Source organism: Pogona vitticeps, chromosome 3 (assembly GCF_051106095.1).
Source record: "Pogona vitticeps strain Pit_001003342236 chromosome 3, PviZW2.1, whole genome shotgun sequence".
Lineage (NCBI taxonomy): Eukaryota > Metazoa > Chordata > Lepidosauria > Squamata > Agamidae > Pogona > Pogona vitticeps.
Window position 1 is genome coordinate 83,075,882 of NC_135785.1, and position 14,901 is coordinate 83,090,782.

At 38.2% G+C, this 14,901-nt stretch overlaps 1 protein-coding gene across 8 annotated transcripts in view; it reads left to right on the forward strand.

Moving 5' to 3' along the window:
* The window catches only part of PLCE1 (phospholipase C epsilon 1), a 201,661-nt gene that overhangs the window by 69,853 nt on the left and 116,907 nt on the right, over positions 1-14,901 (forward strand). For 7 of the 8 annotated variants that reach the window (XM_072995309.2, XM_072995312.2, XM_072995313.2 and 4 more), the window contains one exon: positions 13,856-14,138. The exons of the other annotated variant lie outside the window; for it this stretch is intronic. In XM_072995309.2, the coding sequence (XP_072851410.2) occupies positions 13,856-14,138 (283 nt within the window). The remainder of the gene's footprint in view (positions 1-13,855; positions 14,139-14,901) is intronic. 8 annotated transcript variants of the gene reach the window in all.

Genomic DNA, 14,901 nt, shown 5'->3' on the forward strand with positions numbered 1-14,901 from the left:
ATAGCGAACATTGCTTACAGCCAAACCACTTGTCCCATCACATGTGGCACATTTACATGCATGCATGCATGCATGCATACATACATACATACTTTATTGTTATGGCATCAAGCCATACAAAATTGAATACAGTGGTGCCCCGCATAGCAACGTTAATCCGTTCCAGGATTAACATCGCTATCCAGATTCTTCGCTATGCAGGGGGGGAAACTCCATTTAAAGCGTTCCTATTGGGGAAAAACTCACCGGTAAGTGAAGAATCCCCCATCCGGCCGCCATTTTTGCCGCCTCGGTAGGCGAGGCGCAAAAACGCTGCAGGCGGCCATTTTCCCCCAGTTGGGCGGCACAGGCTTCGGAGGGACCGTGGCGGAAAACCTCCCCCGCAGTCACTCTGAAGCCTTCTCCCCCAGCTGGGTGGCGCAGGCTTCAGAGGGACCGCGGGGGAGGGCTCCCCCACGGTCCTTCCGAAGTGCCCGCCGGTCAGCTGGGGGAAAATGGGGCCTATGGGGAAAAATCGCAAAGCAGATTTGTCATTAAACGGGGTGCTCGTTATGCAAGGCACCACTGTACAAAACTTCAAAGACTGGCATGCACTACAAAGAGCCATACCAGACATACAAAAATTAAAATATCTAAAACAGCAAATATAGCAATGTAAGACCAAGGTCTAAGGGTTTAACTGTCTATTCTGGCTGCTATAGCATGCCACCAAAAATTTTGGTACCGGATGTGCCACATTTATAATTTGTGATACTGCCCCCCCCCATCTGATCCTTTATAAAGTCTTCAGTGCCTGCTATTGGTGGCTAGAAATGTGGCTGCTTCTAAGTCTGCTCTAGGATAGCTAGGAGTTATCTTGTGAAGAGGAGCTGATGCACCTAATCATGCACCCCTTTCACCAGGCATCATAAGAAGCAGGTGTGGACTTAAAAACAGTGGGAAATACAGTAATTTGCCCGTAAGCAATTTTTTTCAAAAGTAGTCAAGGGACTTGGATATTGGTATAAGGAAGCTTAAAATTTAACTCTCCTTTACTTCCTTTGTTCTTCTGATAGATTGCATCGGTACTGACAGAAATTAGCAAATTGCAGAGGAATTTCCAGAATTCAAAGCAGAATTTTCAGTCTATAAAACAGGTTCTTTATAGTCTTGAGTTTCTGGCTAGTATGCTTAACTGTGGACGCGCAAAATGTTCTTAGTAAACATTAGTAAGATGTATAAAATTTATAAGTGTATTATTATATTAACCACTTTGGATCCTTCAGGAGAAAGGTGGCATATAAATATTTTAAATAAATAAATGAAATAAATATTATTGAATGTGGAAGTATGATTCGTGATAAGGGTTTAACAGTGAAAGCTGAAAGGTTTGTCTATAGCAAAAGCTTAGTATAGTAGTCACTTTGTAAGAAAGGCCTGTGCTAGTAGATCACCAGCGTTTTGTAAAGCTGTTACCCCAGTAATTATAGTGCTTAGTAGGTCTCAATTAATTCTGTCATTTTATATATTGGACACAAGAATGAAAAATGCCACCTTGCAATAAGGCCTTTAATGAACATGCTATTCACTTTCATTAACTCATAAAATGGCTGTTGTACTAAATTGATCAAAATGTTTTTTCTAAAGTGTATTTCTTTAAAAGCTGCAGTTCTGTCCAAGATCATTTGAATCGGGTTGGTCAATTCAGGCAGGAAAGAACATCAGGAGGCAAAAGAACAACATTGCTTTGGGAATAGGCAGAAGGGAGGAGGACAAGACTGGCTAGCATCACTGAAGGCCAAAAGCTATATAAGCAAGCAAAGAGGGCAAGACTTCTGAGGGTGTTTTTCAGAAAAATCTGGCTAGAGTAGGGAAAGCCATTTATGCATTTCTCACAGTGTTTCCAAAGCTATGAGTTAGTAGAGGCTACAAAATATTTCTGTGCAAGAGACAATAAAATGCATTGCAGTTAAATTTGGAGGATAGCATTCCAGACTCTCACTTTGGCTGGACTGTTTATATCTAGTTGATATAGTTCATGCCAGAACATTCACATTTTAAATATCTTTCATTTGTACAAAGTATAATGTGTTGAAAATGTGTAAATGCTGATCTTTAAAATCTTTTTCACTACCCCCTAATGAAAATCCTTTTCACTATCTCCTAATTTCCCATAAACTAAAAGATTATGGAAAATATTTGGCATATAAGGAAAGCATACTACAAAAATATAGTTCTACTAGATTTTTTTAAAAAACAGCTTTTTGGATAAGACAATTACTTCATCTTTCCAGCCCATATTTGTACATTGTCAAATGTTCACAAGCACATGTGACCCACAGAATGCTTTGGGGAAAGAGGACAGCTTTGCTTGGATTTACTTTTTGCCCTTTGGACAACAAGCATGCCTTGAAGTTTTGTCAGAGAATATTCTTGCTTGTATGAAAGGAGAGTTTGCCTCAGAGTGTTCAGAAACTGTGCAATATATACCTGTGTGATAATACAGATTAATTCAAAGTATAGATGTGTGGGGGAAAGCATTTTTCTTAAGATGGGAAAATTAAAGTTGTCTTTTAAAAAAGCCTTCAAAAACAATCTTTTAGTCAGTATCTTGAAATGATGCACAAATGATAAGAGCAATGGATTTTATTACTGCACAATTTGAGATGAATTTTTCCTTACTACATGTTTTTGCCTTTGCCATCATTGCGGTCATGCTGAAGCTGAAGCAGCCTGCTGCAGGTCCATGTGGTCTTTGCTGTACAGCAGTGGTAGGCAAAGTGGCGCATAGGAGCTGAGTGCAACCACTCAAGACTATTTCCATGGGCCCAACTACCCCCCCCATTCCCCACTGTCAAAAAACTAAGAGAATCCTGTAGGAGTGCTAATTCAGCTTCATAAGTGCTCCCTTTAACAGCCCTAGATAGCCCATTTTTTTCAAATCTTAGAGTGGACGTCTAACCACTTTTCCCCCCTATAGTGCTATACAGTGCATATTACGTAATGGAAAACACAGTGAAAAGCCTGTAAGCCCTGGTTTTTCCTATGTAGGTGACACTACAGTCAAAATGGTCTTGCATAGCTATGGAAGTGATGTAGCTTTTGGAGACAGATTGCTGAGTCACTCAGCAATAGATCATGACATAACTTTTGGAGGTGAATTGCTTCAAGCTCTACTGTGATTTCTTATCTTGAGGCAGTTCACCTCCAAAAGTTATGTAATTTGTGTTATACCTGCATAACTAGGAAAGAAGTTGTATCCTATACGTATATTAGTCAACAAAAAGCATTCTTCATTAAAATGAGCATTCAGATTAGTGCCGTATTTCTGTCACACAGGTGATGAAGAGGAAAGGAAAGCTGAGCTTGTGATCATGGTGTCCTCTTGGGCTTTCTCTGTGGAATGAGCATAGGAGGCATTATGCTGCAGTGCTTTTGACTAGCTTGCAGGATTGGTTCCAGAGTGGCATTCAGGGATTGTCCTTCAGTTCCTTGGTAACAAAGTGATAGGGTCCACAATCTGACCAAGAGAGCTGCTTCGGATGGCCACTCGCTCTTTAGAAGGGAGAGTGATTGAATAATAGCTTTAAGGGCTATGACACTATTACTTTGCTCCTTGTGGATTGCCTGCAAACGTAAGACAAGGAAAGAGCAAATCTAAGCACACTTCACCAAGGCTTTGGGTACTAGTTGAATCTCAAGGAGGAGTGAACCAAACTCCCCGAATTAAGGACCAGTGGCTGTTCCTCTTAATGTCATATGGCTTGAAGGCAAATCCAGGGTGAAGTACCTAGCCTCCCATTCTTGCTCAAGTGGGAGTAAGTCCCACTGAACTACTATCTGAATATATGATTGTACTATGATATAGACAGGAGTTAGTCTTTTTTATTTTAGAAAAAAACCAATTTTCTTGGGAAATTGTTGAGATAGAATGATGATGATGATGATGATGATGATGATGATGATGATGATGATGATGATGATGATGATGATGATGATGATGACTGAAAGCAGGCAGAACAAAGTATAGAAACAGACAAAATAATAAAAAGTTCTCAAATTAAAACTAGCTAGCTGCTTTGCTGAAAGGTCTGGACAAACAAACAAAAAGTGTTTTCCCTGCAGCCAAAGGAGCCATAGTTGGTTCTAAGACTAGTTCGTTGTCTTGGAAGAGGATTTCATATGAAGGGCATTCTTATCACAGGAAAGCCTGTGTGGAAGCATAGCTCTTATTAATGCCTATGTATAGATAATTAAGCCCCAGGGGTTTAGTGAATAGTTCATTGGTATCATGAAACATTGTAGTATAGACTCTGTATATTTATTTTACTGGTCTATGATAGCTTAAATATGAATGTAACCTGTCATTTAGAGGCATGTTTGGCAAGAGTGTTAAAAAAGAGAGTTCTTGGTGGTTGATCCTAGTCTCTAGAACTCCCTCCCTGCCAAGGCAGTTCCATCTTCACTGCCATTCTGCCAACAGAAAGATGAAACACTTATTGAATCATACTTTTGTCTGTTAAGATGATGTACTGATATAGGGCTTAACTGCTAGGTATTGTTTGTTCTCTCTCTCCCTTAAAAAAAGAAACCCCAATGGCCAGAATTCTATTGGGGAACTAACAAGTTGCAGTTCAGTAACAATTTGCTGCTTACATTTTGTTCGCATGCTATAAGCATCATCGTTCTGTGTTTTATCTCTTTTTAATGTTTTTATCTGCTTTTTATGTTTTAATTGTACTTCTGCATTTTGAATGTTATTATTGTTGGACATGAGCACTATTTTTTAGTAGAGAGTCTGAATATAAATTAAATACATAAATAAAACTGCTTACTGTATAGTGATCTGGTTCCTGGAGTAATTCTGTCACCTTTCGGCTTACGGAATATGTCCTAATTTTGCTTTTGTGTTGGAAAAGGGATACACCATCCCTTCAACAGTGTAGCCCTGCTCTAGTCGTGTGTAACTTGCAACATGAAGAGATTCTGGGGTGTTAGGTTGTGGGCTGGAAAATAACAAAAACAAATTACTGTAAACCTGGGGCAAGAGCTCTGCTGTTAGTAGTAGGATGGTGTGCTTGCAAATAATTGTCATATGTATATAAATATACATGTTCCTAGAGTATGTGTTCACACTTGGTGAGTCTTAAAGGAGTTTCCTTATAACAAAACATTAAAAAAGCTACAGTGTTTTTAACTGGTATTTTTTAATTGTTCTTTTAGTGTTTAATGGCGACATATAGAAAGTTGCCTTTTCACATCCTGCATTTCTGCACCATGAATGTTAATTGTAGTGTTACTTTATGTATAATTTTTGAGACAGCCTACTTCTCTCCATAACACTGTTTATGATGCAGTCATTATAACTAACCTTCCGTCTACCCTATTTCCCCGAAAATAAGACCTAGCCTGAATATAAGCCCTAGTAGGATTTTTCAGGATGCTCATAATATAAGCCCTACCCCCAAAATAAGCCCTAGTTAAGTGAAACCCCACCCTCCACCATTGTGCAACATTGTGCAGCAACTGTAAAATAAAACATCCCCTGAAAATAAGCCCTAATGCATTTTTTGGAGCAAAAATTAATATAAGACCCTCTGTCTTATTTTCAAGGAAACAAGGTATCTGTAACACTGCTTCTGACAGTTCAAAAAAAACCTGTATACTGTGTCTTACACATTTGAAAAAGATATCTTTATTAATTTCATTCTCAGAACCATTCTTTTTATTTTCCAACACCAACACAGTGGAGACAGAACATGAAATTCCATGTGTGTGAACACATTTGAAGGCAAGTTTGCAGCACCTTCTTGAGTTATAGACTGTTTATACTGAGTTACAGACTAGATATATTAAGTCTTATTCTTTCACTAGGTAGTTATTTATGATTGTTTACCTTTTACAACTCAGTCTGCAGAGCCAAGAATGGCATGCTCATTGTATGAGACTTTTTTTTAAAAAAAAAGTCATTGCGAAACATTGGTGGTTACAATTTAAATAATTATTTTAGATTTACTGTGATAATTGCTCAAAACATAGGTGTGAAAGACATTTCACATAACTTATAATAAACTTTAAAAGACCTGTTCACCAGAGAAAGTTCCTGGAGAACATCAAAATTCATGTTAACTTAAATGTAACCTAACTTAATGCTGCATGTGTATTCATAGAATGAAACCCTGATAGCAGTTTCTTTCTTCACCTTCCAATGATAGTGGAAAGTGACAGTCCATGCCTCTCCCTTTCCAAATCGTCTAACCTACTTTCACTCTGTGGCAGAGTGAGCAAGCTCAGAGGGGCTTAGGGGCTTTTTCGCCAGAAACCCAGGAATCTGTACTACCTCTCAAGATGAGACTGAAGGTTATCAGAAGCAATGAGATCAAACCTCTGTGTTTGCTTTTTTTCTTAAAACTTTGGTTTAAAAAAAAAAACCACAACAGATTTATTTTATTTGCTAAAATTTTGTGTGCAATTGACTTGCATCTTGTTTTATTTTTTTAATTTTATTTTTAACATAAAGGAAAGTAACAAATAACAAGATTAAATTAAAATGCAAACTCAATAGTGACTGCACACAACACACATTAAACATTTTCCACCCATGCCAACTTCATCCTTGGGACTAGGTGACCGATAATATAAGTTGATACTCCCTTTCATCCCATACGTTTCCAAAAGTACATTGTTTCTTTTGCTGGCATATAGCCTTTCCCCTTCGAAAAGACATATTCCAAGAACAGTATAAATTTGAAATTGTTAGATTTTACCATTCCTCTTCTTGTTTTCATTTCGCATTTTAACTTTTTAATTGTTAAGCTGCATATTTCTTTATACCAGTCTTCAAGATTAATTTGTTTGTCACTTTTCCAATTCTTTACAAATATTAATCTTACTACTGTAACCATTGTAACAACTAACTCTTTCTGATCTTTTTGCAAGTAGTCTTTCTGAATTATGTTCAGGAGGACAATAATTGGCGATGTCTGAATATTACATCCAATAATTTTTCTAATTCATTTGAAAACCAGTGCCTTTTCTTATTTTACACATCCACCACATATGCACATAGGTCCCTTTTTTCCTTTTTGCATCTCCAGTGTTAAGATGGTATATTTTCATTTATTATATTCAATCTTACTGGAGTTAAATTCCGTCTCCATGCTACCTTATAACCATTTTCTTTCACCGTTACAGAATATTCTTCATATACTTGTGACTATATCTTATTCCAGTCCTCTCCTTCAATTTCTTCCTCAGAGTCCTCCTGCCACTGATTTTTCATCGTTGTTTGATTGAATCCTGAATGTACTAAAATTTTATAAATTACACTAACTGTTCCCTTTCTTTTGCTTCCTCCTTCTTGATTTAGTCTTTGATAATCTCCTCACATTTTGTCAGTTTTCTAATCTCTCCTTTTCTTGTTCACTCCCTAGTCCAGTTTTCCATTTGGAGTATGTTTAGCAAATATATTCCCTCTTCTCCCCCCCTCCAAAAATTTCCTTTATAGTATTCTTATCTTTTATCTTTTTCATCTAACTCTTTATTGTGTTTAACCCTTTCTCTATTAATACTTCTTTAAGTTTGTTTTTAAGAGTTTTGGGGAAACTCTGGACCGCCACTACTTAATAATGATGAAATAGGTGGACTCATTATATATCTATAATTATTCCAGCACTCTACTGTATTCATCAGAAAAGGGTTAAATATTCTGTTAATTTCTTCTACAGTTGTTTCTTTAAAGGAGAAGCCCTCCAGTCTATCAGGGTATTCTGGCATTTCCTGTTCCTTCCATATTAAATTTCTATTTTGTACCATAATATCTGGTATATGTCTAAGTTGATCTGAGATGTAATGTAATCTAATATTGGATAATCCAAGCCCTCCTTCTTTTTGTGGAACGTACCATAGTATGTTATTAATCCTTGTTTGCTTATTCCATTACAATAATTATTCATTAACATCTGCCAATCTTTCGAATATTTTTCTTTGATTTTTGGGGGGAGCATCCAAAATACAAAGTCCAATTTAGGGATGATCTTCATTTTAAATAACACTGTTCTCCCAAACTAAGACAGTTTTAATTTTTGATACTGATTTATCTGTTCATTAATTTCTTTCTTCAATTTTTCCATACTTAGTTTAATTATATCTTGTAAATTCCATGTAATATAAATTCCTAAATATTTAATTACACTTTCTATTCTTCCTTTAAATTCTTTTTTTCAGTTTCTGCTTGTCTGCTTCTAAATGATTTAATAAAATACATTCAGATTTCTCCCAGTTCACTTTTAAACCAGTTATTTCTTCAAATAAATATAGATGTGTTCTAATTTTCTGTAATTGCATCTTGTTTTAGAAGAGAATTTTCTCTTCTAGAAAAGGATAATTCTCCCTTTTAGAAAATTAAACTTTAGAAAAACATGAAAAATGTTTTTCCTCTCTAGAGCCCCTCCGCCAAATTTCAATGGCCACATTTGACCCAGAAGCTGCATGATTCTAACTCCCACCCTGTAGCTTCTCAAATGTATGTGAAAGTAGGAAGCATGTGTAGTAGAGGTTACAGTACTCCACTGCTAGCCCTGTTGTTATGCATACTGGCCACATACTCAGTTCCCTGTACAGGACATCACACAAGGGGAAATACTGGCATCTAGTATTAAGCTGCAGTAGAGTAGGCTCACTGCATAAAGAGAACTTATGGAGGAGCTGACTCACCAAATCTCCAATGATTTATTATTAATAATAATAAACTGAGAACTGCAGAGCTGGAAAGGACCCTGTGGATCATCAGGTTCAGCCCCTGTCAAGAAGGCAGAGTGGTGAATTGAAGGATAAAAGGAAAGGGGCTATCCTGATCTCCTGAGGGAGAGTGTTCCATAGCCTAGGAGCTGCCACAGGAAAGGCCCTCTCCTGTGTCCCCATCAGCTGTGCTTGTGCTGGCAATGGGACCAAGAGGAGGACCTCCTCTGCTGATCTTAATCGCCGAGAAGGCGCATATAGGGAGATACGGTTCTTCAGGGATCCTGGACCCAAGCTGCATAGGGCTTTATCGGTAATGACCAGCACTTTGCATTGGGCCCAGAAACAGACTGGTAGCTAGTGCCATGCTTGTAACAGGTGCATTATATGCGCCCTGTAGCTGGTCTGCTAAAGTGGAGGTTCCAATTTGCAGAATCTTACATTCTTGTTTTGTGTCCTTTAATCCCGACAACCAATCCCTAATAAGCCATTTTATGAAAGGAATGTGCTTGTATTTCTCTTATTAAAAGTGTTTTCTCCTTATTTGTAAAATTTGTAAATTGTAAAAATTTGTAAAAAAACACAAAATTCTAGGTCAGATTTTGGGCTGGGGAATCTTAGTTTTTTGATTGGTGTTTATTTAGTACTTTACATCCTGCTTCACAATTGATACTCATAGCCACTGTTATTTAAATGCAATTTCACATCCCTTCTGTTGTTATTGAAGAGAGATGATAGTGCATATGTTGAAGCAAGACAAGAGAAATCTCAGGCACCTGAAGTTTTGATATTCTTTCCTCTTCTGAGGCACATTGAGTTGCATGGTGAAGTCCTTTGTTAAGAAATGTTTTCCCAGCTCCCTGACCTGCACTTGTAGTCTTATAACTGTGCTAAGAGTCATCATGGGCTTTAGCATGCCTTAATTTTTATCCTGAAGTTGGTAACAGGTCACACACAGCATTTCATTTAATTTTGGATACATTGCAGTTAGAGTCAGTCACAGATAGAGCATATAAACATTGAATAACAAATAATTGTTTTAAAGAAACAGCCAAGGAATGGCGACTTTTGCCAGCTTTACTTGAAGTGTGTGCCAGGCTAAGTGTAAATGTTTGAGGAAAATATCATATAAATGAAATAGAAACAACGAAGAAGATTTCTTGCGATGTCAGATTCCAAAGTGATATGGGTGACATCTGCCTACCTATTTCTCTGCCTATATCTCTGAATGTAATTGAACTGATCTCTTATTCAGGACAGAAAACCAGACATTGTTTGAAAATAGTAGGTGAAGAAGACTTTTTAAGGAGACAGTTGGCGTTTTAGAGACAGTTAATTGGTCTGATGTCTACTTTCATGTAAAATAAATCAGCATCATTATTTTTCAACTCATCTTCACAAAAAAGCCACTGTCGCCTCTTTTTGCAAACAAAGGATTTATTTACATTGGTAGTTAAGAAAAACTTTAATGCTGCATAAGCAACAAATATCTTAGTAGACTGCAAAATATTAAAATATTTTGGAAACTAGCCATGATAATTAGAAATTATTTTTTGCTACCCAACTGTTTTTCAGAGCACATAAGAAAAGAATACCAAGAACTGAGGTAGTCTGGGAATGGTTGTCAACATGAAGGTAGCCAAAAAAAAAAAAAAAAAAAAAAAAGTGAAAAAGAAGAAAGGGGGGGCTTACACTGTACCAGAGTATAAGATGTCTCACTCTGAATGTTCTTATCCTCAGATTGCTCTTGTTTAATTTCGTTATAAATAATCAGAAAGATATTATCTGCTTCTTCCCACCCTTCTGTGGTGAAATGCCAACAGGTGACATCATTCCTGCCTGTCCATCACAGAAGCTCAAGGGGGAGGAGCCAAGGATAGGGCAGGAGGGGGCGGAGTTAGAGGGACAGTTGGAGATGTGGAATGGCAGTTAGGGTTTAGGAGAGAGAAAGAGAGGATTAGTGAATTGAGCTGAGAGTGTTAGTTGTGAGGGTTAAAATATATTCAACAAGCAGGAATGAAATCATAAGTACTATAAGAGAGATATTGATTACAAGTACATCGTAGTTTGGAATAAAAGTGACTGCATACATTTTCCAATCCGTGTTAATACCTGATACAGTTCCTACACAATTTACCTTTATGATTTACTTGACAATAAAAGAAAATTTGTTGATTAAACCTCTGATTCCTAAGTTCAATAACCCTTAGTTTTGGCAGCACCCGTGTATAACATAATTGGTATTAGGGGAATACCTGGTGGCGGCGTGAAGGAAAAGGGCATGATCCATTGTGAGGGCCAAATAAATAGGGGCAACAAGGTAGATTGCCACACCTTCCTTTACATATTTGTCTGGTTTTGTGCATAATTGAGAGTGGTAGTTTTAGCTTTAGAATTCGGGAGTTATTCCAAATAGAGGGCTCTTGTGCTACCAGCTATTTCATTGCTTCATCCTTCACAGAGTTTCTGGAAGTGGAAGATTTAGAAAGAGAATTTGGTGGGAGAACACAAAAGAAATAAAAATGGAAGGCATTGTCTGAATGCCCCATAAAATTCTGTGAAGGAGGTAGGATGACTGCACAATAAAATCTTAGAATGGAAACACCCAAGGTACTTTATCACCATCTTTCTTCCCAGTCACCCAGGTATTAAAACCTGCTCTTTTGACCTTGTTCTGTGCCCCACTGACCCTGGACACGAAGAGCCTGGTGAATGGAACTTGATTCTTTTGGGCAGAGCATTCTTTGGAATGCTCTTGGAATGAATTCCTGTCTCAACTCTGATGTTTCAGCATCAGCTAAAAAGTTTTTATTTGGTCAGGGTTTTTTTTATCATATTGTGTTGAATTTAGATTGGTTTTCATGCAATTATATCTGTGTTTTGTCTTTTTTTGATGAAGATTTTATTGTTTAACTGTACTTTCTTCGAAGTATATTCATTAGAATATAATTAGAATAAATAATTAGAATAAAAAGCTGTCTATTAAATTCTTTCATTAACATTGTTGAAGGTGATAAAATGAAGAGGCTCTGTAATGTGATAGTAGGCTTAATTTTTTTTTTAATTGCCTTGCGGTGATCATGCATTGACCATTTTGTTTAGGCTGTAGACTACTTTGGGTGGGAATCAAACCTTTTTACTGTATCTTTTATAAAGTGCGTAGTACATTTTAGCAGGAAGAACAATAGTAATTTCTATATTAGAACAAATTACAATATTTAATCACCAGTACTTTCAACTCTTGTCTTTTTAAAGCCAGTGTCATGTAGTGGATAGAGTACTGGACTAGGACTCAGAAGACCTGGGTTCAAGTCCCTCTAAGTCATGAAAACTCACTGGTAATGGTGATGTTGAACCACACATTGGTAGTGGCAATGGAAAATCACTTCTTGAACATCTCACATGCTCTTAGGGTTGTCATTTTGTTTAGACTGAGAATGTTTTAAATTTTAAAATATGTGAGAAATATTTGGTGTAAGAGTGGCCTTCCAAGAACCGGGAACAGTTGTGTCTACCCGTTTGTTCACCCATGAGCTACACTGGGTGCCACTGGGTCCTTAGGGTTTCAAGTATGGGTCTTTAGTACTCCTGTAGAGACACTAACAATTAAACTTGGGACCTTTTGGACACCAGACATAGCTGTGTTACTGAGCTTCAAGACCATGTACAATATTTTGAAAATGTAGTATTTTAATTTAAGTAGGTTAATGAGTTTCCATGTAGTTCCCTCCCTCCATTTTGTAGGATAGTTTTTTCATAATCTAGTCTTTTGTTTGGCTAATTCTCCAGATACATTATCTTAATAATGCTGAGTATGATTAATGATAGTAACTGATCGAGGATCTCACAGGGTGCTCTGCAGACTGAAGAAAGGAATTAACTCATCAAAGGTCAGGTTGTCTCAACATTACAAGTCATAGATAGTGTTGTTTCTCAGCTTATTAAATATTAAAGTACTGTAGGCTGCTCTTCACAAAATATACCTTGCAGATACCATAGGACCACTGTATCCATGGGGGATCCGTTCCATGATCTACCACAAATACTTGAAACCACGGATAGTAGTGTACCCTATATACAATGTGCGAGGAGGAGGGACAAAAGCCACAAGGGCCACCCCTTGTGTGTTGTGCATAAGGTTGGGGTATACCTCAGATAACTGAAACCACGGATATAGGGTCCTACTGTACTTTATTTCTAAGCAGCAAAGGTTCTTGTGGCTCCTTAAAAGGTAAAAGAACTATTCTGGGCTTTCATGGGCCATCAGATAGATAGAGTACTATCTTAACTTGGCAGATTGATTCTTTCTGTGTATGGAACAGGAGTATGCAGGACCATTTTTCAAGCCCTCAGGATCTGTGTGCTTCTGAACGTTTGGGGGGGGGGGGAATGATGTGGGAGACACTTCAGTTGTGAGATTTCTACTGCCAACCTTCTTTTGAGTGGGGTTGAGGGCTTTTGGAGAGCTTGGGCATCCCTATATCCATTAAATAACAAATGTTTACCTCTTGGAGGCTCCCAGGAACAGAAAAATGAAACGGGGCCCTGAATAACATTGGGGGCTGCATGCAGCACGTTAGTTACACTGTTGTCATCCCTCACGTAGCTAGGAGCAAAAGTTGGAATAGTGTTCTTCTGTTGTAGAACCCTTCTATTCAAAGCAGCAGAGAATTTTAAAATGGTTTTTACCTTTGGATTGTCATGTCTGTTTTTCCTGTCCTGTTACTTTAATTCCTGGAGTTCTACCACCCTCTGCCTCTCCTCTGTGAGAGTCTAAATGTTCTGCCTACTCAACTCTATTGATGCTTGCTGAGGCTGGAACTCTCAAACACCTATGTGGAGCCACCTCTTCATTCATAACTTCCTTTAAAATTCACCTTTTGGTGGCCAGTAGTGGTTAAAACTTTCTTAAGCTATTGCTCTGCCAACAGTGTTTGGGTTTTCTGTTGCTTGAGAACCTGACTCAAATCAGCTCAGGGTTCAAGGAATACTTCTGTGTCCTACTTAAGACCAGCATTTGAAGAGTTGCTTTGTTTTTCTATACTGTCTTTAACAAAACTAACGAAAACAACAGCAAAAACCTTCAACGTATAGTTCAGCTGAAACCCTCAAAAATATTTTCTTTTCTTCTTGACAGATTTTGAAGTCAGCAAAAGGAACAGGAGATTCTTTGAATTACTTTCCTCGCCCTTTGAGGGAACCTCTGACTCAGTACCACGGTACAAATTGTTGGTGCAAAGGTGAAAATTCTTCCATAAAATCATGTACTCAGCAAGCTCCTGAATACCGGGCTACTTTACGCAGGACTTCTCTTTCAGAGTTTATTGGTGGTGCTTTACTAGAAGCAACTACATCACTGGGCTCAAGAAGTGGTACATTAAATATTTTAGGAGGATCAACTGGAAAGACCATGCTGAAAGGTAAATAATCAAAGCTGAATATTTGTTGGCTGGTTATACTGTGGGGAATAGTAGGGCCTTAGCTATTGCTCAAAATCAGCATTGACAAATTTGGTATTGCTCTCTCCAAATTTATAGAATTCAGTCTAATACAGGACATTTCCTTTACTGGTGTGCCCAAGGGAGCTGACTGTATTTGTTCCCTCTAATCAGTAAATAAAGAGGCAGGGTACAAGAGATGGGTTCATTGACTGTTGAATCCCTGAACTGAGGTGAGGCCAAAGGTATTGCATCAAACCTACAAACAGGAGCAGGTGAACCAACCTGGCCTCTTCCCAGTCTGGGCCAGGCAAGCACCCTGCCCTGGAGTGGTGCTGTGCACTGCCAACCTTGCCCCATCCAGCTGAAATGGAAAGACATCCTCAGGCCAATTTCCCAATAAGCAGCAACAAAGAGAAGCCTGCTTTGTGGTGGGGCTCACTATACAAGCCCCATGGCCCCACCCCAATGCATGATGTGGCTGCAACATGTCTCCATCACATGCTGGTCCCGCCCTCCTGGTATTGGAGGGGGAATGTGCCCCCAACCAGCCAACTGCCTGGCAGCGGGATATATGGAGGCAGTGTTGTGTTGGAAAATGTTACAATCTACTGATGGTCAGGATTACAATTGCTCATGCAGCTGGTTAGCTCAGTGGTTTAGGTATCTGGATATAGAGCCAGAGGTTGGGAGATTAAGTCCCCACAGTGTCTCCTTGACAGAAGCTGGACTGGATGATCCATAG